We start from the raw sequence: 25850 nt of genomic DNA on the forward strand, positions 1-25850 counted from the left end.
ATCACAATATGCAAATTTTTTGAGAAGGACCTGTAGACTAAGCTATGTACACATAGAACCCATTTAAAACCAGTGGGACAAGGTGAATCGGCTCATGTTATTTCTTCCAACAGGAGCATCATCCCTCGTTAATGTTCACATAGAACACCCTCCCGAGGCCTCTGTGAACATCCATCAGGTGGAACGCGTCGACGGTCGTGTTGGCCTCGCAAATGCTGACCGCAGGGGCCTCTCCCGTCACCAAGAGAACAGGGTCCCCCTGTATAGAATACAGGCTCAAAGCAGCCCCAGAATCAATGGCTACACTGAAAACTCTGGCTACGGCCTCTGCTTCCGACGACTGGAAAACGGACAGGTATGAGAACTCCAGCCTCGGATGCCAGTTTCATACATTTTTCCTTTTTTTATTCTGTTAAACCTGGTTAAGTAGACATGAAGGACGCTATGAAATGCTCTTCACATAGATACCTATAGGAACTGCTAGTTAAAGTGAACCTAAACATTCATATAAACCTTATTAGAACCCAATTTAAATGTGATCAGAATGAATGGGGTCATTTAGTAAACAGAAATACACCTTTGTTAGCAGTGGTCCTTTGCGGCTCAATCTGTGACTTCTTCCCGCTCAAGTCGTCGGGGAAGGGCCCGTCTAATTTACCATTTTCTACGGCTCTATTAGGAGTAGAAAATGGTCTAAATATAAGACAGCTCGGAAGCTGTATTACGCTTAGAACTGTCTGAGGATCCACCAGAGTTATGAAGATGCGCAGGTAGCGATGACAGTGACGTGCCTCTTCATAACTCCGGCGGGCCTTATTAAGACCGGTTCTAAAACGCCGGTCTTAATAAATGTGCCCCAAACCTGTTACCTGCCACTAACTCCATTTGACAGAACTGGTTCCGTATGCTAGACGAAACTCCCATTGAGATACTCCCTAAAACCCAATGGAAAAATTAAAAAGTACAAACAGAACACTAATTATTTGCCAAAGCAGGATATCTCTAATTAAATAACTATCAACAGAGAAAAACATGAAAAAAAAAATCACTGTTAATAGAATCCAGTCAAATTGAGCTTAACTGGAAACCAAAGCTTCTCTTACACAATCACATAAAACAGTCACCATGTGAACATTCTCCTTATCAGCCCTAACACTAATTAGAGGCAACGAAGAGTTGCTAGCACATGGCTTCAATCAGACCCCTGCAGGTGCAATTACTTTGGCTTTTTGCCCAAAACCTCATCTGGATCCTGAGAGAATGCCTTATCCACCATTCAATACATTTGTGAAAATGGATATTTAGATCTGGAAAAATACTACAAGAATCAATCTCACAAAACACAGGAGACCCGAGCTGGCCGTAGACATAAAAAAAAGTGTGCTGGATATGGATGGACATTTGTTCCCATGACACCTTTCAAGATCAAGTAAGACTATATCCGTCTTTGAAGTTGGTCTTTGCTGCCCTATACAAAAAAAGTTCACAAAAAAAAAAAAGTAGGCATGCTCCCTATCACGGCTGTTCATCATCATTTGTGCAGGCCAAAAAAAAGCTGAAAACGACAGATGAAAAGCCAGAAAAAATCCATCTTGGCCAATCAGATATGTCAGATGTCAGTTTTGGAAATGACCAGTCGTGTAGAAAGTTCACTTGATAGTTGGCCAAAACTGTCAACATCATTGCAGCAGACTTTTATCCTCAGCCCGTGGCCTTCCTTTAAGACACTGCCTCAACATAGTCCATATATAATTGGTTGGCTCTTGGCCAATATGTACATTTCATCTTGATTATTTTAGTCTCATGATTAATTGGGATTATATATATATTATATATTTTTCAAACAATGACTATACCATCTCTTGAGCTCTTATCAAAGATTGTTTTCTTGTGGTGTGGCATAGAAAAGTTCTATGTGATTAAACATAGAAAGCTGAGAAATGGACATGGCTCTGCAGAGAACACTTGGGAGGAACATAAGACTAGTGAGCCCAACTTGTGTCATTTATTAACTTTGATGGCTGAACATCTGCTTTCCCTTCATGTTAATTTAGATTTAATCTTGTATTTTAGTGTGGTTCACCTATCCCTGGCCTGAGGACTCAGGATATCTGCTGCCGGGGGTCTGGAGTGGCCTGGGGGATCCACGACTGCACACCCTGCCCTGGGTTCAATGGTGAGCATTTCTTGTTCTTCAAAATACACCTCATATCTATCTATGGATTATCTATTTATTTTCTGTCCTTCCTCTCTCCTGCCTCCCTACTTCCTTCCTGCCTCCCTCCCTTTTCCTTACTTCGTGTCTGCCTCCCTTCTTTTTCTTTCCTTGTCCCTGGCTCCCTCCTTTTTCCTTCCTTCCTCCCTGCCTGTCGCCCTCCTTTTCATTCCTCCCTGTCTGCCTCTATCCTTTTCCTTTCTTCCTCTCTGCCTCTCTCCTTTTCTTTCTTTCTTCCCTGTTTGCCTCCGTTCTTTTCCTTCCTTCCTCTTTTCCTGCCTCCCTCCTTTTTCCTTCCTTCATCCCTGCCTCCCTTCTTTTCCTACCTTCTTGCCTCCTTTTCCTTCCTACCTACCTGCCTCCATCCTTTTCCTTTCTTCCTCTCTGCCTGCTTCCCTCCTTTTCTTTCTTTTTTTCTTTGTTTACCTGTCCTTTTTCTTCCTTCCTCTCTTCCTGCATCCCTTCTTTTTCCTTCGTCCCTGCCTCCCTCCTTTTCCTTCCTTCCTCCCTGCCTCCCTTCTTTTCCTTCCTTCTTGCCTCCTTTCCTTCCTACCTGCCTGCTTCCATCCTTTTCCTTTCTTCCTCCTTGCCTGTCTCTCTCCTTTTTCCCTCTTCTTCCCTGTTTGCCTCCATCCTTTTCCATCCATCTCTCCTCTTCCTTCTTTCCTTCCTCTCCACTTCTTCTCTCCTTCCCTCACATTCTGAGAAGTACTGGTCTAAGGTTCATCTGTATCTATTTGTCTATGTATGTTTCTGTCTGTCTGTCTACTGTATATTTCATCCCATCTAGTTCCCAACACACTACTTAAAATTCCAGCACCAGTAATGGAGAACTATCTTAGACCTATAGAATTGGCTACATGTCTGGGACTACTTAAGCTATTTCCAGTCTCCTGCTTTGACCATGTATTTATGTGATCATTTCCTGTAATTCTTACAGTATATACATTTCTTGGGGTAGCCCATTGCCACTGCAAAGTCCAAGCATGGACGCACGTTACAGGACTGAGCTTCTGATGTCAACATGTTTATTTCCACCGCTGCAATGTGATCATTTTGAGGAACAACACAAAATGTGCTCACCAGATAAATGATAGGGACACGTGGACGCGGGACTGAGCGAGAGACAACACTGTAGCACCATCACTCATTACCTCTGGCTAGATGTGGCTAAGCTGGGAGGAAAAAACATGCAGTCAATCCTTCGAGGGGGAGCTCGTATCTTCCAAAAAACACCCACATCATTAAACTGAGAGAGTCATGCCAAGCACACATCTGTCCCATCTGTCCTTACCCAAGAGCAGAGATGTTGTCCATCTGTGATAGATAAATGCGATTACAAAACAAGAGAGAAATTTTATTGGGTTCACGGGAGTTCTCCTCCTCGTAAGTCCTAACCACCGAGGACAGTGCTCCAATAACTCCCACAAAAGACCCCTGTGTTCTGCTGCAGTTTGGCGAAGCCACCGGCTATTATCCGTCATCTCGGTCACAAATCATCTTACTAATGCATTGTGTTAGTAAAGCTTGGCAAGGGGAAAGGTCTACTGTTTATATGAATTGTAGGAGTTTTATGAATTCCCTTTTATTGTTGAGTTATCCTGTAAATAATTTCACGTCTCCGAAAGCGGCCACGCATCACCAAGTCCATGTGAACAAGTAAATATAATGTTCGGAAAACATAAATTTTAGGTTTAGTGAGATGAGGTGCGTAAATCTATCCAGTCAGGACACCCTCATGCACATTATATAGTCCGCCGGTCCCACTGAAACCTAAGGCGGGTTTGGGCGACTTTCAGCAAATGTGTATGGGAGCCCTTAGCAACCACTCAATGTTTGGCGCAACACATTTAGTAACATAGTAACATAGTTTGTACTGCTAAAAAAATACATCCGTCCATCCGGTTCAGCCTGTTATCCTGCAAGTTGATTCAGAGGAATCATGAGGTAGAAGCCAATTTTTCTCATCTTAGGGGAAAGAAATTCCTTTGTGACGCCAATCAGAATAACTCCCTGGATCAACGACCCCTCTCTAGTAGCTATAGCCTGTAATATTATTACGCTCCAGAAATACATCCAGGCCCCTCTTGAATTCCTTTATTGTACTCACCATCACCACCTCCTCAGGCAGAGAGCTCCATAGTCTCACTGCTCTTACCGTAAAGAATCCTTTTCTATGTTTGTGTACAAACCTTCTTTCCTCCAGACGCAGAGGATGTCCCCTCGTCACAGTCACCGTCCTGGGGATAAATAGCTGATGGGATAGATCTCTGTACTGACCCCTGATATATTTATACATAGTTACAGGGGCGCATCTAGCCTTTCTGCTGCCTAATGTGAAAACTGAAATGACACCCCCACCCTGCATGCTAAATTCTCAACCTAATCCTTTCCCAACCTAACATTATATATAGTGCTACAAAACATACTGGTTAATATAGCAATACAGTTGAATATGCAAAGATGAACACTTCCACAATGAAAGCACTCATTGCCCAAGGCCTTTTCTCTGCCCCCACCTGTCCCTACCTGGTGCTGCCTCCCCCCCCGCCTCATTGGCAGTGCACCCTGCATAGTTATTAGATCTCCCCTCAGTCGTCTTTTTTCTAAAGTGAATAACCATAATGTTGATAATCTTTCAGGGTACTGTAGTTGCCCCATTCCAGTTATTACTTTAGTTGCCCTCCCCTGGACCCTCTCCAGCTCTGCTATGTCTGCCTTGTTCAGAATTGATGGCATATATCTGTCACCGATTCGGTCACAAAGGGGATTTGCAGCCGAATCTGCGACTTTTCCCCGCCCACGCGCTGTCTAAATAAAAGGGCGTGGCGTGGAAGGGGGCGGGCCAGCTGGCCCATCTCATTTATAATTTTCTATGCCTGCCTTAGGCTACTTTCACACTTGCGCTTTCCCTTTCCGTTATTGAGATCCATTATAAAATCGCAGGGAAAAAAAACGCTTCAGTTTTGTCCCCATTCATTGTCAATGGGGACAAATATGAACTGAATGAAACAGAATGCACCAGCATGCATTCCGTAACATTTGGTTGTGTCCCCATCGCAGACAGAAAAACGCTGCAAGCAGCGATTTTCTGTCGGCGATTGTGTGTCAGGACGGATGCGTTTTCTCGGACACAATAGAAAACGGATCCCTCCCCCATTGATTTTCAGTGGTGTTCATGATGCATTCGTCATTGCTATTTTAAAGATAAAACATCCAAATCCGTTAATAACAGATGTAGACGGTTGTATTAGGCTCCATTCACACGTCCGCAAAGGGGTCCGCATCCGTTCCGCAATTTTGCGGAACGGGTGCGGACCCATTCATTCTCTATAGGGACGGAATAGATGCGGACAGCACACAGTGTGTTGTCCGCATCCGCATTTGCAGAGCGCGACCCCGATCTTCGGTTCCGCAGCTCCGCAAAAGATAGAACATGTCCTATTCTTGTCTGCAGCTGCGGACAAGAATAGGCATTTCTATAGGGGTGCCGGGCGGGTGTGTTGCGCATCTATGCCCCTTTTCCATGTCAGTGTTTCCAAGTGTTTACCATTTAGTATGTACGGGTGACTTGCATTATTCCTTCCCATGTGCATAACCTTACAGCTGTCAGTGTTAAACCCCTTATAACAGCATAAGTGATGTGCTTAAAGGGGTTATCCGATACCTAAAATACTCCCCCTTCCCCAATGCCCGGGCCCCTTGTATGGATTATACTTACTGGCTCCCTGGCATCCGCGTTACTCTGGATCCCTGCATGGCCGCTGTTGCATCTCCCTGTCACTCAGATCAAAACATCAATGACAGGGGCAGGCTGCGACGGTGACCAGTCTCAAGGGGGCTCGTCCTCACCGTGGCCTGCTATTGGCTGCTCCCCCCTCTTGCCGGATGTTTTGATCTGAGCAACGGGGAGATGCAGCGGTGGCTCGGGCGTCAGGGAGCAGATAAGTATAATCCATACAAGGGGCCCGGGCATTAGGGGTGGATATTTTAGATATCGGATAACCCCTTTAAAAAGAACGGAAAGCTCAGTACCAGTGCTGATGGGCTTGTCCCCACTTCTTCTGGTCCCCTGTGGACCAGTAATGTGACATGTGCACCACATGGCCAGTGAATGGCTGCAGCGGTGCATGTGAACACAGATGGGATATCACACTATTTTGGTCCACAGAGAACCAGAAGCAGTGGTACAGGTGAGTGAGGGGTTTTCTTTTTTTATGTTATACACATTTCAGGCCTTTAAGGGGTAATCGAGGATTTTAATCCTCAGGACATCAATGTCTGATCAGCGGTAGGTCTGACAGCCCCCCTCCCCAAGCAGTGTCTTTAGGGTAGCTCTGTAAGTTCTGGCGCTCTGAAACAGCTACTCTGCGAAGATGCGGGGTGTTGGATCCCCACCAATCAAATATTGATGGTTTAGGCCTCATGCACACGGCCGTTGTTTGGGTCCGCATCCGAGCCGCCGTTTTTGCGGCTCGGGTGCGGACCCATTGACTTCAGGGAGTGCTGTCCGCATCCGTTGCACCGTTCCGTGGCCCTGCAAAAAAAATATAGCATGTCCTATTCTTATCCGTTTTGCCGACAAGAATAGGCATGTCTACAACGGCTTCCGTATTTTGCGGATCGTGTGCATGTAGCCTTAACTTGATATTTAAATCCTGGACTCACCCTTTAACTGATTTTAACCTGGGGGTCAGACAACCCATTTAAGGCTGTGAAAGTCCCAGCCAAATCTTGTCTTGTGGCCCATGCCTCAAGCTATCAACACGAAGCATAGGCAACAGTGCAAGTAATTATAAAAGCTAAAGACAGGAGGCCACCGAACTACATGCAGTATCTTCTAGGCATCTCTTTCAAAAGCATACTTTACATATATACCCCTAAATCCCTCAGTCCCCAGTTTTTTCCCCCTCTGGCTCAGCTACTATAATATACACAACTGTCTACTATATGTACTTGTGTTAAGATATTTCTTGGCTGTTCATGACACTCTGCATTTGTAGCGCATAAAAATGTACAGAACAGGATCCATCAACACTCCATAGTGCTGACAGATAGAAAAAAAGCTGAATTGCAAGTATTATTTCTCTGGGGCCAGTCGGGCAGTGTTTCCCAACCAGTGTGCCTCCAGCTGTTGCAAAACTACAACTCCCAGCATGCCCGCACAGCCAAAGGCTGTCCAGGCATGCTGGGAGTTGTAGTTTTGCAACAGCTGGAGGCACACTTGTTGGGAAACACTGGACTAGAGGAGTATACCTGTTTTTATATTAGATGAGACGTGGCTGATGTGTTTTATGAAAATATCTTATTGGTAAATCTGGTAATTTATTTTAAAGGGGTGTTCCAGGACTACTATACTGGTAGCCTGTCCTACCAATAGGAAATCAGTATCAGATTGGTGGGGGTCTAACGTCCGGCACCCCTGATCGGTTATTGAAGGGGCCACTGTGTGTTGTAGTAGTTGTGCCGGGTACTACAACTCAATCAGCTGATTGGCAGAAGTGCTGGGAGTCGACCCTCACCAAATTGAGGATAGGCCATCATTATAGTAATCCTGGAAAACCCCTTTAAAGGTGAATGCCGGTTTCCTGTATCAATGTATGTGTTAGGAGAGCTCTGCATGGTCGCCACTGCCCTGCTCTCTCCTTAGGGCACGGATGCTGTGCTACTCACCATGTTGCTGCCTCCATGCCTTTGCCTTGTGCTCCGGCCTCTGTCTCCTTAGGACACGCTCATCTTCGACCGCTTAAAAGAGCATTGCCCGCACTTCCAAACCCTTCCCTAGCCAATGGCTAGGGGTCCCTGGGTATTTAAGGCACCCACAGAAAGTGCCTGAGCTTTGGTTCCTTGGTGACCTGTAAAGGTGTTCTGATACTCTTGTGCTATTGTGATTTGCCTGTGTTTGTTCCTGTCTGTGCTCCACCTTGTACCTGCCGTGCCTGTGTGTTCCAGCACTTCCAGTTTCAGTTCTGTCTGTGTTTAAGTTAACCCTGTCCATCTGCCTCATCTGTGTTCCTGTCGAGTACTCATCCTGCCTGTTTATCCCATTTCTCCCACACTCTACGCTTCAAGTGTGCTGTTTGTATCTCAGAAACCTGCATTCAAGTCTTAGTGACTGTTCAGACTATACCTGCAGTTTTTTTACAGCTCTCTCTGTATCCTGAGTTTCTGGTGCTTGCACCAGAGTCCCTAACCCCTGAGGGTTGGCTGCCAACCACATTGGAACAATCCCAGGAGGTAGCAGTTCGGTTGCCTTCCTGCAGCAAAGTCCAGATCCCTGTAAGGGTGAATACCAGGGAATAACACCCTTAGGGTTTAGCCCAAAATCAAACCAGGTTGTTGGTACAGTGGGTCCACACTGCCTGATCCGTAACTGTATGCACATTTGCCATTTAAATTATGAAAAAAACATGGTTATAAAGGGTTTGGAAGCTGTAAAAGCAGCCATAATGCTTCTCATTAACACAGAGGGGTCTGGGCCCCCAGGCGGTAAAAGTTATGGGGCCCTTAAAGCCCCATGTACTCATTATAATAAACTTTTGCTGAATATTCCATCTGTTTGATGTGTTACGAACCTTTTCTGGTTTGGTGCTGCTCAAATGGTCAGTGGAAGCAACACCCAGCTTTCCTACTAACAGATATATATGAAATTACTATATAAGAAATGGATATAAGTTGAATTACTTATCAGGATAGACAACTTTAAATAAGTCACATATCTTACATGTTCCCTGTGTCTCCACAGGAGAGGGTACATCAGGAAGCCTTTTGCAATCACCTTGTCCTAAAGGTTTTGAAAGAATCAATGGAACATGTACAGGTAAGTGATGGCAGAATCAGTCCGAGGGTCATTTGGCCCCTCTCTTCTACATGCAATAGGAAAAGAAGGGTCAGCCTTTGCTGGGCCCACCTCTCCTGTGAAGTGGGAGGCAGTCCCCTCTATTTTCTTTGGACTTATACCTTATTATTTTGCAGACATAGACGAGTGTAAGGATCCATTATTGTGTCAGAATGGTGACTGCACCAACACTAGAGGGAGCTTTGCCTGTGTGTGCAAAGAAGGCTACCTTCTGGATTCCTCAAGGAGCAGCTGTATATGTGAGTCCGCCTTTTTTTTACCCAATATATCGCCCTTTTGCTGTATGCATCTTTAACATTAAAGGGGTTCACAGAATTGATATCCAAAAGTTAGGTCATCAATATCTGATCGATGTGGCCTCCTCATAGAGTACCAATCACAGTACATTGTATGGCAACCATGTTTGGTACTGCAGTTCAATTTAATTCACTAAAATAGGACTGAGCTGCACAAAGGCCATGTGACATGGCTCAGAGGCCGAGGAACCGGCTGCAGCGCTCTTCCGAGCATTGTGGCCTCTTCAAACAGCTGATTGGAGGGGTTGCCAGGAGTTGGACCCCCACCAATCAGATGCTGATCACCTATCCTTAGGATAGGTCATCAATATTTAGGTCTCAGACAACCGCTTTAATAGTGGTACCAACTGGACACTGCAGTAGTGGGTAGAATATTTGGGTCAGGTTTCCAGAATCCACTGGGCCCCATGCGCAGCCGCCCTCCATTCATTTCTTTGGGAGTGCCGAAAACAGCCTATTTCCAGCTGTTCTATAGGAGTCAATGGAGTGGTGGCTGCGCTTGTGTAGTGTGATCTCCATTCATTTCTATGGGACTTCTGAAAATAATTGAGCATGCTGCTTAGCTATTATTAGTGCTCATATAGAAATGAATGGAGGACGACCGCGCATTCCAGGTGTGCTCTCGTTCTCTTTGGTAGCTTCATTCTAGGGACGGGACCCGCACCTATCTGACATTGGTGGCATATCCTAGCGATATGCCACCAATGTTCCAGGTGAGACCCCTTTAAGTTGCAGAGGGGACCCACCAGGTGATCTTTATTCTGACAAACATGTGATGTCCGTGTCTTGTAAAGTCTCTATATGTGACTAGTCGTGGCTTTCTCCTCAGCTCACCACGTGATTTCGGAAGCCAAAGGTCCCTGTTTCAGGATCTTGCGGGATGGTGGTTGCTCCCTTCCTATCCTTAGGAATATCACCAAACAGATTTGTTGTTGCAGTCGTGTAGGAAAAGCTTGGGGCAAAGGTTGTGAGAGTTGTCCTCCCTTTGGCACAGGTAGGAGGCCATCAATGAAGTCTACAGTTCTTCTCCAACTGTGAACCCTTTTTCTAATAATTGATATAATTCTATTATTTTATGTTGTAGAGGGATTTAAAGAGACATGCCCTGCTGGTCCAGGTTACCATTACTCAGCCTCAGACTTGAAAATTAACCATCGCTATGTTGGTCACGATCAGACTAGAGTTCCTGTAGCGCGTCAGCCTGGATCCAGACTACTGACCCCAACCACTGCTGTACCACCACAGAAGCCTGTCACAAGTAAGCTGTTGTCAGTTGTCACCTCTGAGGCATTTAAAGTGAATATGCCCCATCATGGACATGTGCATCTTCTGAGATGTCATAGCAACATGTCAGGATCTAGCACTGGTGGAAGGAACAGGATGCTAGGACCTCTACAGTTGTTAAAAAAAGACGATGCTATTGCTCACAGAGAAGTAAGCACAAAGATGGACAAACTCTTTCAGCAAACATTCTTTCCATTTGAAAACGATTCCTTTAAAATATTCCCTATTAACCATTATGCAGTGAATGTTATTTCGGGGGCCATATATCTCTGCTTAGCACACTGAGCGGTGGGTGGGGTTGCACTATCCATGAGGCAAGATGAGCCTGTAAGGCAACATCCTTCCCTAACTGTAGTGGAACAGCAGTTTGGTTAGTGGACATGCACCCTCTCCAGAAGGCTAGAAGCACCCTTGGCAGTGGTGTTAGTGGTGTAGCAATTAGTGATGAGTGGCAGGGGCAATATTCGAATTCGCAATATTTCGCGAATATTTTGTAGAATATTCGTCATATATTTGCAAATTCGAGATTATATTCTTGAATGCGAAAATCGGCAATCTATTATTCGCGTAATGCGCACAAAATATCGGCATGGGGTAGGCAACTTTTCTATTGATTGCTAAGCTGTGACAAGGCCTTCTCATTGGCCCACAAGCTAGAAGAAGGGAAGGATGATCACCTGATGTGTACTGTGTTAAAAAAAAAAACTTATATTCGTCATTACGAATATATAGCACTATATTCTAAATATTCGCAATTTCTCAAAGTGCCGATATTCGCGATAAAAATTTGCTTTTCGGATATTCACGCTCGACACTAGTAGCAATAAGTATTGATGCGATTACAACTGGAACTGTGCATTTATGCCCACAAACCTCCCCTACCACATACTAGATAGAACAACAGCATTGTAGTACAGAGGCATAATAACTCATGGGGGCAAATGTATTTATATTTTACACCAAAAAAGTGTAATAAAAAAATTATAGTGCAAATATGAGGTGCACTATAATTTGAGAATCTTTACACTTCTCAAAGTGAGTGAGGCCTAATGGGAAGACCATGGCTTTGCACAGCTTGACATTTACTATAATGTTCGCCAGAAACAGCTGTAAAGTATAGCTGAACTCTACACAGGCTCATAGCTTCATAGAGTTCAGTTCATGGTACATGGACTGCCAGAAGATGTGCCAAATTTATTAACAGGCCTTTGCTGTCAATGTGTATGGAGGTGTCTCAAAGGGAACCTGTCATCGACCTTATGCTAACCTCACTGAGGGCAGCATAAATTAGTGACAGAAATGCTGATTCCGGCGGTGTGTCACTCATGAGCCAAAAGTCAGTGGTTGCCGAGAACCAGCATCATAATCATTGCAGCCCAGGCCTGGAAAAGAGTCCAATCTACCTGAGAAGAGTCCTGGTTATTCCTAATCTCCTGCTCTCCTGCCCACCTACTGATGATTGGCCGTTCTCTCCTAGACAGAAAGGGAGAGAACTAGGTATTAGACTGTCAATCATCAGCAGGTGGGCAGGAGAGCAGGAATTCATGGATAACCAGGACTCTTCTCAGGTGGCCGGGACTCTTTTCCAGGCCCAGTCTGCAATGATTGTGATGTTGGTTCTCGGCAACCACTTACTTTTAACTTATAAATGACAGACGCTGAAATCATCTCACCTGTGTCTACTTTATTCTGCCGATAGTATGGGCAGCACAGCGTTGATGACAGGTTCCCATTAAACCTCCCCATGGCAGATGTGAGTGGAATGAAGGATCAGGTATGTTTGATGTGTTGGGTATGTTGGATATAAGGAACCCCCAGAGGGGTCTAGCCACGACTACCTCCCCTCTCCCTAGAGTGAACATGCACAAGCCAAGGGAGTTTGAAGGAACAGGTATCAGCTAAAGTGTATGGCCACCTTTAGACTATGGCTGATGAGAGTACATGCTATTAGACAAGCTAACTCTTAGCTTTTTTGCATCTTTAGGTCGTTTCATTGTGGAGGACAGAAGACCAGATGATCAGAGCAGGGCACGTGCTCCGCCACAGAGCCCAGATAGGACACGGCTACAAACTGACAGGTCACCTTATATTATACAAAGAATTCTGCCCACCCGGTCACCATCACAGGTGGAACGTATAGAGCCTGACGTGGAGTCTCCCCCTCAGGGTAATATATTGCTGCAATATGTGGATAAATCTCTTTTTTCTAACCATGGCATTAGAGCTGGAGTCCATGGATGAAGCACAATTTGGGACTCACCAGACATTTACTGACGTACAGGATGCATAGTATAAGGTGGTCCTACTTTCTTCCTTCACCTTAATGATGAGTACTTAAAGGAGTATTCCCATCTGAGACAATGGGGGCATATCTCTAGGATATGCCCCCATTGTCTGATAGGTGCAGGTCCCACCTCTGGGACTCCCAACTACACCGAGAATCGAGCCCTGAAAGTGGTGGAGGGCTGCACCGTGCATGCGCAGCCGCCCTCCTATTCATTTCTATGGCACCACCGATAATAGCCGAATGCTGGCTTGGCCATTTCCATCAGACTTATAGAAAGGAATGGGTGCGGTGGCCTTGCAAGCGCGGTGCGCTCCCTATTGACTTCTATGCAGAGAGTGCTTGGTGATCACCTCCATCTACTGCCTTCCCCGCTCTGTTCTTGATGGGACCGGCATCTATCAGACAATGGGGATATATCCTAGTGGTATGCCCCCATTGTCTCAGGTGAGAATATCCCTTTAAATGGTTTTTTCTAGATTCTAGAAATTACAGGAACCCCTTTACTGGATAAGAAAATACAAATAGTTCAGGTATATTCGAGATGACGGCTTCTGATTGCCGAACCGAACATTTGAACAAGTTCCTATCTTTTTCTCCTGCAGAAGCCAACTTGTGTGAGCGGAATCCACAGATCTGCGGTCCTGGACGTTGTCAGCCGCGTCCCGGTAGTTACACCTGTGTGTGCAACAATGGCTACTGGTTGAGCACACAAGGCACCCATTGTATTGGTAAGATATTCATTATTTCTTCTAACTACAGTATAAGATCCCTATGTGGCTGCCTTTAATTTCTGGATTTTTTAAATGTATTCTTTATTGAATATAAAAAAATACAATATGACAGATATGATTTCATACAATCCAGTAAAAAAAACTTCAGCAATCATATCTACATGTCAGATACTAATTAATAAAAAGAATTCCCTTCCCCCAACTCATTCATACTGAAGACACAAAATAAAACAAAAATATAAGATATAAAATTATAAATCTTCCCCTACCCTTTTATTTCTGCTTTCTCTTCCTCACTCATCTTCTCTTTCACCCATTACCTTCATTGTAAGTTACATTTTTTGTCTCTTCTATCGGTCATTGAGGCAATTTTGCAGACTAATTCATTTCGATGGGGCGGCATAAGATGCGGACAGCACACAGTATGCTGTCCACATCGGTAGTTCCATTCCGTGGCCCCGCCCCCCCCCCAAAAAAGCATCTCCTATTCTTCTCCGTGGATGAGAAATAGGGACTTCTATCATAGGGCCGGCCATGTGGAACACACACGACCAGTATCTGTGTTTTTCAGACCCGCAATTTGCGGACAGCAAAACACATACAGTCGTGTGAATGTAGCCTACATCTGAGGCGGAGAGATCCACCACCCCTCGGTGCATGGAAGCCCTCATTTGCCTAAAGGCGACAAACAATTTTAATCAGCAGGATCAACCCCACCAGGCAGTATACCTGATTTTGTAGGATTGACCCTGCTGACAGGTGCTCACGAACAACAGGTCCAAAACCGCATATCAACATAGTTAAAATTCACATGGCACCAAACACCAACAGCAGTCGAGTTTTGCCATCAGCTGGATTCTTCTGGGGCATAGCCGGTGGAAGGCGAAACTTGAGTCAGGAATTTCGGAATGTGGGAATTTGAAGCTCTATAAGTATTAGGCCTCATGCACACGGCCGTTGATCGGCTGTTTGAGCATTGGGGACCCCAATGCACAGGCAACATCCGTGTGGATTCCGCAGACGGATCCAGACCCATTCAACTTGACTGGGTCCGTGGTCCGTCCGCACTGCAAAAATGCAGTGCATCCTTGATGCTTCTGTGGGGTTTCCGTGCCTCCGTTCCACACCGAACCCTCCAGATTGCGTACCGGTGCCCTCATATTGTGGACGCGCTGTTCATGGTCTTCAATACGGGCATGGTCGGGCAGCGGCCCTGTGCATGAGGCCTTAATATATTTGAACTGACAAAGAAAATTGGTTGCTTTTCGCGTTATTACTGCACCTAGCACTAGTCTGATCTTTTGTGTGTCGGGAACACTGTTCTTTTAATATAATGTCTATATAATGGACTCCATATATAAATCAAAATGACAGTTTCTTCTTCGTTAAACCGGCAAAACTTTATTAAGTGCCGTAATTGTTTAAAAGGTTTGATTTAGGCCTCATGCACATGGCCGTTGCCCGGTCGTGGCAAAAATGCGGCCTGCAAACAGCGGGAACGCAATATGCGGGCACCGGCCGTGTGCTCCCCGCATCACGGATACGGACCTATTTACTTGAATGGGTCCGCAATCCGGAGCTGCAGTGTGGAACAGTGTGCTTCCGTGGTGTTTGTCAGTGCCTCCGCACCGCAAAAAAAATAGAACATGTTCTATTTGTTTGCGGTGTGAACGGATCACGGACCCATTCAAGTTGAATAGGTCTCGATCCGTCCCGACCGCCACACGGACACTGCCCGTGCATTGGGGACCGCAAATTGCGGTCCCCAATGCACGGAACGGCCGCACAACGGCCGTGTGCATGAGGCCTAATAAAGACAACCACTTTTTCTATTAAAGCCAGCCTGATGGTCAGCTGATACCACTGGGGAAAGTTGCATCTGGCCATGTATTTTCCCTATAGCGGCGGCTACAGGATAAATGTAGTATTACATAATAGCTATTCAAATGAATGGCTGACCATGTAATGCCTGGGCGGGCTGAGTCTACCAGAACAACAGACACTCTTTATTAAATAAAAGAGGGAGTCCCAAGCATGGGACCACCCATGTGCCCTAACAAGGCCTACAGAAAGGGGATTTGAGGCAAAATGGAGTAATGGAACAACTTGGTAATTACACTTGAATTGATTTTAAATAGATCCAAAGAAACACCGCTGAAGCAATTTAGAGTGCAATATTTTGGGTACAAGAGAGCCTTTGTCAGGCATACGAGCATGTGAAGAATCAACACAGGCACTGATCCAAGTAAAAAAAAAAAAAGGAACAAGATTAGAGCATGGATAACTTCTTCCCTGTATTATTTCCATACACAGGGAAAAACCTACACATGTTCTTTTCTCATTCCTTTCATTGACTGGTCTGTGCTGATATGCCTGATGAAGGGTTTACTGTACCTGGAATGTTGTTGTTCTATTTAATTTTCACCCGCGTTCTTTCTTTGGATCTGAATAAAATCATATAAAGCGAATCTGTCAGCTCTGAAACCTCCCCTCCCCAAACTAGAGTAAGCTGTGTATAGTGTAAGTTGTGTGGAGTCCAATTATTTAAAATGTTATCTTTATACTCATTTGTATTCAGATTCTGTGCTCCAACAAATCAACAGAAAAACCAACTGAGGACTCCTCTTTGATTCTTCTCCATTATGTTTGTGAGCGCAGGAGTTTGTTGAAGCACAGAGTTAAAATGCAAGTGAACGTGAAGGTAAAAATAACATAATCGGACTCACTGCTTACTCTAGTTTGGAGGTGTTTTAGACATGACAGATTCCCTTTAAAGCATATGGTGTGCTGTTCCATTACTCCATATTGCTATAAAAAATACTGCACCAAGGGGTTGTTGGAACTGAAAGAACCTTTCTGTGTGTGAATATTATGTTGATAAGTTTATTGGGGGAAACTGTACAACTAAAAAGAGGCTGTAGGACGTTTTTGAGCTGCCTCTAGCCTGGATACAAGATGAGATGCGGCCTCTAGCCTGGATACAAGATGAGATGCGGCCTCTAGTCTGGAGACAAGGTGAGATATGGCCTCTAGCCTGGATTTAAGATGAGATAGGGCCTCAAGCATGGATACAAGATAAGATACGGCCTCTAGCCTGGATACAAGAAGAGATACGGCCTCTAGCCTAGATACAAGATGAAATGCGGCCTCTAGTCTGGATACAAGGTGAGATATGGCCTCTAGCCTGGATATAAGATTAGATTGGGCCTTAAGCATGGATACAAAATGAGATACGACCTCTAGCCTGGATACAAGATGAGATACAGCCTCTAGCCTGGATACAAGATGAGATGCGGCCTCTAGTCTGGATACAAGGTGATATATGGCCTCTAGCCTGGATATAAGATGAGATAGGGCCTCAAGCATGGATACAAGATGAGATACGGCCTCTAGCCTGGATACAAGATGAGATACGGCCTCTAGTCTGGATACAAGATGAGATGCAGCCTCTAGTCTGGATACAAGGTGAGATATGGCCTCTAGCCTGGATATAAGATGAGATAGTGCCTCAAGCATGGATACAAGATGAGATACAGCCTCTAGCCTGGATACAAGATGAAATAAGCCCAGGGACAGACTGGGAACTTAAATTGGCCCTGGAAATAAAGTCGGCTCCAAATTGATGGAAGGCAGGGCCAACACAAGTAGGCATGGCCAGCAATACCATATTGTGGCACATTATACCACCCCAGCAGAACCATATACCACAGTCCATGACAAAATACATCCCCAAAAACGTCCACTGGCTAGCTGTGAAGAGGGCTCAGGTGGCCCCTTAGGCATTGGCCCACCGGGAGATTTCCCTGTAAGGTCTATGACCACTACGTCCCTGGATACGCCTCTAGTCTGGTTATATGATGAGATATGGCCTCTAGCCTGGATACAAGGTGAGATACGGCCACTAGCCTGGATACAAGGTGAGATACAGCCCCTAGCCTGGATACAAGATGAGATACGCTCTCTAGCCTGGAAACAAGATGAGATACGCCCTCTAGCTTGAATACAAGATGAGATACGGAGTCTAGTAAGGATATAAGATGAGATACAGCCTCTAACATGAATACAAAATGAGATAAGCCCTCTAGCATGGATACAAGATGAGATACGGCCTCTAGCCTTGATACATGATGAGAAATGATCTTGAGCATGGATACAAGATGCGATACAGTGGGCATGGAGGCATACAGGTTCTGTATGGTATCCTGCAGCACTTTTGCCCACAGATGTTGCAGCTGGGCCTGTAGATAGTGCACACTCATAGGTTGGCGAAGCTGACGTCCCAGCTGGTCCCATAAATACTCAACTGGCGATAAATCTGGTGATTGGGCAGCCAATGAAGTGTTGCAATCTGGCATAGACATTCCTGGTAAGCCCTTGATGTATGTGGATGAGCATTATCTTGCTGATAAATTCCAGTTTGAAGCCCTGCCATTAGAGTCCATTAGATCACTATTAGGGGTGAGCGACTGACATATGCGATGGCTCCTCAGATCATCACACCAACAGTTGGGGCAGTGTGTCCCTCCACAGCAGGATTGAAGTGCTCACAACCAGACCTCAATAGTAGAACTCAACCGTCGTTGAATTCCCAACAGAACCTGGTTTGTTCCTAAAGACCAGGGATGCTCAACCTGCGGCCCTCCAGCTGTTTCAAAACTACAACTCCCAGCATGCCCTAATAGCTGGCTGTCCAGGCATGCTGGGAATTGTAGTTTTGCAACAGCTGGAAGGCTGCATGTTGGGCATCCGTGCTAAAGACTATATAGCTCCAGTCCATAGTTGTCCACGACGACAGTGGTTGGCTATCAATGGACGGTCAGATAATAATAGCTGTAATGCTAAATTTCTTTTTGCTAAGCACCTGAAAATATTCTGGGCAGAGACAGGGGTGTGTAGTGAAGGTACCACCTGTGTCTGGATAGTGGAAAACGAAACTGTGGTAGCTGCTCCTGTTTTTTGGCGGATCAAATGATCCTCTCTTCTGGTGTTCTGTCTGGGCCATCCAGAGCCTGTTTGCCACGTGTGCATACCCTCACGTAACCGATGCTTCTAACAAAAGCTACCTTCAATAGGGCCTAGATGGATTCTGTCAGTCGGATGATAAGCCCCCTCTCAAAGTCTGTTAACTGGAAGAAATATCTTTGAGTGCATCATAGAGGCATGTCTAGTAGTCAATGATCTCTCACCAAGAGGTACACTACCCAAAAGCAGCCTCTGAGAGCCCTTTTATGGATCAGTGGCAGAAGCACTTTTACACACTCTTGTGGCAAGACCCAGTCAGCACACCTGTAATGATTAACACGTCTACCTGAGACATAACTGCAGGCCAGCAATCTGAGTGTGTGATTTATTTTTTATTTTTATCAATGAGTGTATTTGGATGGGAAGTGGTCATCCATCCCTGGAATATGTATCCGCGTCTCCTGTAACTAAGAGTCTTGCTGCCTGAAACTTTTCCATTGAGCTATGGAAAGAGGTTGTCATCAGTTAGTAAACAGCACTGAACAATGGAGTACATATGGTCTTTTAGTGAGTTTTTGCTTCAGGCTCAGTTCACATCTGCTTCATGGTTTCGGTCATAAATGGAAACCACTATGCATTGCCATCTCCATCCAGGGCTACTAACAGACTCTACTGACTTATATGGGGATGCAATGTTTGTCATTTTGATGGGAAAAAATAAAAAATTAAAGCTGGATGTAGAGCTATATTTTCTGTCAAAAACAAAGGAATCTGCAATGGAGACGCCAAAGCAGATGCAAGCAAAGCCTTAGGAATAGCTGTTTTGAACAGGTGCAATATTATTAACACTTGTATGATGAGCCAACCATTGCAAAATCCCCCAAAAACCTTGGGCCGCCTGTCTTCATAACTTCTACCACATCTGCTTATTTGGCGCTTGCATCTGCATTAAGGAGTCATGCCGATACGGACCGCACATCCATTATTGGATGCCATATCTCAGATAAAAGCCAATTACACACAAATCTGAAACATTAATTTTGGGTGGAATTCACTGAGATAAACTAAAATACCGATATGAAGAACATTTGTTTTTCACGAGCATCTTCCCTAATTCCACCCACAATTAAAGTTTTAGCTTTCACATGGAGTTACGATTTACGTTGCGAGTTTTGGCACCGGACTAATTGGCATTGCTCTGCGTTGAACAATCAGTGCTCCATTACACGGCTTATTAACAAAGATGACTATGTATTTGGAACGAATATGTCCAGAAATTCCAGGAAATGCATTCTCATGGTTTCTTCTTTCCAATTAACGGCTATAAAAATGCTAAACATTAATCAAATGAAGAAAAAGGAAAAAAAAAGGAACAAGAAACAAACTGTAGTTGGCGGCTCCCCACGCGATTTGCACATGAATGTTATGCCACATCTGTAGCCTGTAAGTCTGATGTTCATGATGATGACGCCTTTTCTTCTGAAGTTTCTCAATCCTTGCTGTGTTTATGAGAGATAATGAAACTATGACTATCACCACCATTATGGTTTTTAGATGGACAGATATGAACATTATACTTCCGATTCTTACATGCAGACCCCCATAGAAAAAAAAACCTGCATTTCGAGTCTCAGTTTTAAACTGCTCAGGCTCTGCGGAAGGAGCGGATGATTAACATGTGGCCCTTCTATACAGTACACTGTTAAATGGATCAGTGATGCCACAGACAGTCTGGATATACTGGGAGTTGTAGTTGTAAACAGGATGGCAGCCAGTGGTCTATAGTGTCCAAAAATATCCTTAATAAGCATAGGAGCAACTGGAGCAAAATGAGAGATCTGATCATTGAGGCAACTAGTATGGTAGAATAGCGTACTCTTTAGGGAGAATGGGGGGGGGGGAATCTCCCCATTTTTTGGGCGTCTCGCAGACACTCCACATCACTAGACTAAAGATGATTCAGTTTAAAGACTATGGATACCTGACATAGAAATAGTGTTAGAAATAGCAGTAGTGAGGGGGAGGAGGTTGCACACAGCAGATCAGAGTGTGGAGAAAGGGGAAAGCATCCAACGAAGGCAGCTCACACGGACTGTAGATGAGGAGTAATGTGCACACAAGGCGCATTACGGGACCACTGTACCACTAAACTATAGCATTACCACATAGATATGTGAGTTTCTTCTATGCTTATAGGTTAACACATATTACTGATGTCTACATTCATATATTGTGCTTGTGAATAAAGCAGTAATATGTAGATTAGCTTTCTAAGCAGATCTCAGTGTGGTGAAGCTATAGTACATAGTGATATGATACTGCTAGAACACAGCTCTAGGATATAACTCTGCCCTCAGCCTGCTGTCTATCCCTGTCAATCAAGGGCGGGGGAAAGGGGGTTACAAAACAGTGCTCAAACTATTCAACCCTGCCTCCTGGTGCTCCAAATGATCATTTACATAGGAATAAACATAGATATCTCCGCAGCTGTTTATCATACAGACAAAAGAAATGTATAGTTTTAATCAGTATGGTGAGCCCTACCAGGCAGTATGTATGGTTTAAAAGGATTGATCCTGGTGTCAGAGTCTCTTTAAATCAGAAATCTGCTCGGAGTGGTTGTCACTTCCTTTTCATATACAGTGTTGAACAGATCCACCATAAATGATCATGGTCTAAAACATCAGGAATATGACAAGGTCTCCCACCCTCCCAAACACTTAGATCGATACATGAACAACAATTGTAATTAATAGGTAAATGTACCTTCATTTGTGACTAAGGGCTCATGCACACAACCGTGATCAGCCTAGTAAACACATGTGTCAGCAACATCTCTCGGTCCGACCGCGTACCCTGACCCCAACTGACTGTATCATAGTGATTTATGATACTCTCAGTCTCTATCTGATTGCGGGGCTATTGCAATGTACATCCTCATGTATACATAGCCATATGATCAGATATGAACTGACTGTATCAGGAATTACTATCATCATACAGTCAGTTCGGATCAGGAAAGCTTCGTTCTGCCCGGGAGACGTGGCCGATACATGGACTGTGTATCCTGGGGACAATCACGGTCATGTGAATCTGCCATAAGGATACAATGCTACACGGATCTGCAAGGAACAATGGGATGCACAAATCAAAAGAGAATTTAGAAAGCTGCAAGCTACAGGAAGTGTCTGGAAGATATTAGTTCTGGCATTGATGAAGCAATATACGGCAAGTGTCGTATACACAGAAATGCGCTAAGCAACAGTCATTATCATCGAGATTATGCAGGAAACGAGCCTATATTCAGCTCAGCAGAATGTGGAAGCGCGCCATTTATCACGAGAGCTTGTATATTTCTATACAGTGCTAGACAGGACAATGCTTTCTAATGAAGATACTTGTTATTGAAAGGGACATTGTGACTAAGATCCAAGCAGTGTTCTCCACTGGAAAATGGGTATAAACGTTTCTGTTGGTAAATTCAGTGCATTTAAGCCCTGCGCAGGCGCCCAAATCCGCCAGGAATGCCTACATATGGGTCCATGAGGCGTAGCATGGGCATGGTCACATGTTCCACTGCAGCCAATGCCTGGTTTCAGCGGTGAGGTGTTGCCTGAGGACACGTCACCGCCGCAGCCAGTCACTGGTTGCAGTAGAGCATGTGACCATGCCCATGCTAAGCTGGAAGCGCTAGAACTGGAAGATGGAGCCAGCAAAGACAGCACAGAGGACCAGTAAGTATAAATCCGTAGCTTAGTGAGGCAGGTAAAATGTCATTATTACTGGAGAGCCCCTTTAAGAGAAGTATTTGCAAACTTGCTCAAAATTTTAGGTACAGAGGTGTACTGAAATGAGTGGTGCCAGATAACCAGCTTTGGAAAAAGATAATTTTATGATTTTTTTTTTCAAAGCTGATTGTCTTGGGCCACCGATCACCAGATATTATAATAATAAAATTTCCTAAGCATAATCATTCCAATCATTTGTCTGGCTTCCTACAGATATGAATGAATGTCAACAGAGGCCAAGCCCGTGTGTCAATGGCCGCTGTGAAAATACAGTGGGCAGTTTTCGCTGCGCCTGCTCGGCCGGTTTCAGCACCAACCCACAAGGCACCGAGTGTACAGGTCAGTTCCATCCTCCAAGAACCATGCTGCATCCTCTACTCAGAAAGTGTAATGTCAGATACATCCTGTAAGGCCGGGGCTCCGTGGTGACTTGCTTCATGCTATGTGACATCCCATCTATGAAATGCATTTTTCATATGGTACTCTCCAGGGGAGGGTCTTTCTTTCTGAAGTCAAAAAATCTAAAATGGTATTGCCACATATTGCATGCAATTTTAATACAACTATATGGGGGGAAATTGTGAGCGATTTGCGATTATTGCAAAAATATAACATTGGTGATTTTTGCAGTCATCCTAAAAGTCACATTATATTGCATTTAAACATGCATGTGATTTCCTGTTCCCCCAAAGGGCATTAGGCACATGGGCACATTAGGCTCTTTGGGCACTAGAGTTGTGAGATTCTTACGAGTTTGCTGACTTCTGATTGTTTCTTGTAGACATTGATGAATGTAGCAGCGGACAACAGCTCTGTTCCAATGGTCGATGCGAAAATACTGCTGGCAGTTACCGATGTGTCTGCCCATCAGGCTTTAGCCTCAATGCGCAGGGCAACACGTGTGTAGGTAATGTATGGCGATAATATGGTAGTGATGATGGCTGCTTTCATTATATGTGCCAAGATGACTGCTCGGTGGTCTCTGGCTCCAAACCAAGGACAAAGCAGAAAGCATTCACCCCAACATATTATAGTGTAACTGCCATTCTATTTTTATTTTTGCAATGTGTAGGGGCAGTGATATTAACTATTTTTGTAATATACTTTAATTACTGAAATCATACATTTCTATTAGAAAAATAGCTCGAAAGTGGCCCATTTTGAGCCTTAGGCTACTTTCACACTTGCGGCATGACGGATCCTACAGGCTGTTCACCATGTCGGATTTGTCCTGCGGCTATTTCGCCGTGCCGCCGGACCGCCGCTCCGTCCCCATTGACTATAATGGGGACGGGGGCGGAGCTCCGGTGCAGCACGGCGGAAGCCGCCGGACTAAAAAGTCGGACATGCAGGACTTTTTAGTCCAGCGGCTTTCGCCGTGCACCGCCGTGCTGCGCCGGAGCTCCGCCCCCGTCCCTATTATAGTCAATGGGGACTGAGCGGCGGTCCGGCGGCACGGCGAAATAGCCGCAGGACAGATCAGACATAGTGAAACGCCTGTCGGATCCGTCCTGCCGCAAGTGTGAAAGTACCCTTAGCGAAGCTCCTCTGTCTTCTGTTTACATAACTGTGGAGACTTGCTCAACACTGACTGTGTTATGTAAACAGAAGACAGAGGAGCGTCGCTAAAGCTCAAAATGGGCCTTTTTCAAGCTATAGAAATGTACAATATCAATAATTAAAACAATTTACAAAAATGGTCAGTATACCTGCCCCTATACAGGGAGTGCAGAATTATTAGGCAAGTTGTATTTTTGAGGATTAATTTTATTATTGAACAACAACCATGTTCTCAATGAACCCAAAAAACTCATTAATATCAAAGCTGAATATTTTTGGAAGTAGTTTTTAGTTTGTTTTTAGTTTTAGCTATTTTAGGGGGATATCTGTGTGTGCAGGTGACTATTACTGTGCATAATTATTAGGCAACTTAACAAAAAACAAATATATACCCATTTCAATTATTTATTTTTACCAGTGAAACCAATATAACATCTCAACATTCACAAATATACATTTCTGACATTCAAAAACAAAACAAAAACAAATCAGTGACCAATATAGCCACCTTTCTTTGCAAGGACACTCAAAAGCCTGCCATCCATGGATTCTGTCAGTGTTTTGATCTGTTCACCATCAACATTGCGTGCAGCAGCAACCACAGCCTCCCAGACACTGTTCAGAGAGGTGTACTGTTTTCCCTCCTTTAAATCTCACATTTGATGATGGACCACAGGTTCTCAATGGGGTTCAGATCAGGTGAACAAGGAGGCCATGTCATTAGATTTTCTTCTTTTATACCCTTTCTTGCCAGCCACGCTGTGGAGTACTTAGACGCGTGTGATGGAGCATTGTCCTGCATGAAAATCATGTTTTTCTTAAAGGGTGCAGACTTCTTCCTGTACCACTGCTTGAAGAAGGTGTCTTCCAGAAACTGGCAGTAGGACTGGGAGTTGAGCTTGACTCCATCCTCAACCCGAAAAGGCCCCACAAGCTCATCTTTGATGATACCAGCCCAAACCAGTACTCCACCTCCACCTTGCTGGCGTCTGAGTCGGACTGGAGCTCTCTGCCCTTTACCAATCCAGCCACGGGCCCATCCATCTGGCCCATCAAGACTCACTCTCATTTCATCAGTCCATAAAACCTTAGAAAAATCAGTCTTGAGATATTTCTTGGCCCAGTCTTGACGTTTCAGCTTGTGTGTCTTGTTCAGTGGTGGTCGTCTTTCAGCCTTTCTTACCTTGGCCATGTCTCTGAGTATTGCACACCTTGTGCTTTTGGGCACTCCAGTGATGTTGCAGCTCTGAAATATGGCCAAACTGGTGGCAAGTGGCATCTTGGCAGCTGCACGCTTGACTTTTCTCAGTTCATGGGCAGTTATTTTGCGCCTTGGTTTTTCCACACGCTTCTTGCGACCCTGTTGACTATTTTGAATGAAACGCTTGATTGTTCGATGATCACGCTTCAGAAGCTTTGCAATTTTAAGAGTGTTGCATCCCTCTGCAAGATATCTCACTATTTTTGACTTTTCTGAGCCTGTCAAGTCCTTCTTTTGACCCATTTTGCCAAAGGAAAGGAAGTTGCCTAATAATTATGCACACCTGATATAGGGTGTTGATGTCATTAGACCACACACCTTCTCATTACAGAGATGCACATCACCTAATATGCTTAATTGGTAGTAGGCTTTCGAGCCTATACAGCTTGGAGTAAGACAACATGCATAAAGAGGATGATGTGGTCAAAATACTCATTTGCCTAATAATTCTGCACTCCCTGTATATTGCAAAAATAAAAATAGAATGGTAGTTACAATTTAAGCCCTACTCTGCTCAGAACACCCCTGAAAAAGCAGAGAAACACCTCTTTTTATGGACATTTGCATAAATGCCACGTCTTTTGTGGCCCAGTATGCCATCATGTAA

At 44.6% G+C, this 25850-nt stretch overlaps 1 protein-coding gene across 2 annotated transcripts in view; it reads left to right on the forward strand.

The window, feature by feature from the left end:
• The window catches only part of LTBP4 (latent transforming growth factor beta binding protein 4), a 108060-nt gene that overhangs the window by 54492 nt on the left and 27718 nt on the right, over window positions 1-25850 (forward strand). For both annotated transcript variants that reach the window (XM_044305164.1, XM_044305165.1), the window contains exons 3-12: window positions 114-355; window positions 2074-2176; window positions 8961-9035; window positions 9191-9313; window positions 10200-10364; window positions 10455-10628; window positions 12639-12821; window positions 13544-13669; window positions 22636-22761; window positions 23204-23329. In XM_044305164.1, coding sequence (XP_044161099.1) covers window positions 114-355; window positions 2074-2176; window positions 8961-9035; window positions 9191-9313; window positions 10200-10364; window positions 10455-10628; window positions 12639-12821; window positions 13544-13669; window positions 22636-22761; window positions 23204-23329 — 1443 coding nt within the window. The remainder of the gene's footprint in view (window positions 1-113; window positions 356-2073; window positions 2177-8960; window positions 9036-9190; window positions 9314-10199; window positions 10365-10454; window positions 10629-12638; window positions 12822-13543; window positions 13670-22635; window positions 22762-23203; window positions 23330-25850) is intronic.

The sequence above is a fragment of the Bufo gargarizans genome, chromosome 9, assembly GCF_014858855.1.
Source record: "Bufo gargarizans isolate SCDJY-AF-19 chromosome 9, ASM1485885v1, whole genome shotgun sequence".
Classification (NCBI taxonomy): domain Eukaryota; kingdom Metazoa; phylum Chordata; class Amphibia; order Anura; family Bufonidae; genus Bufo; species Bufo gargarizans.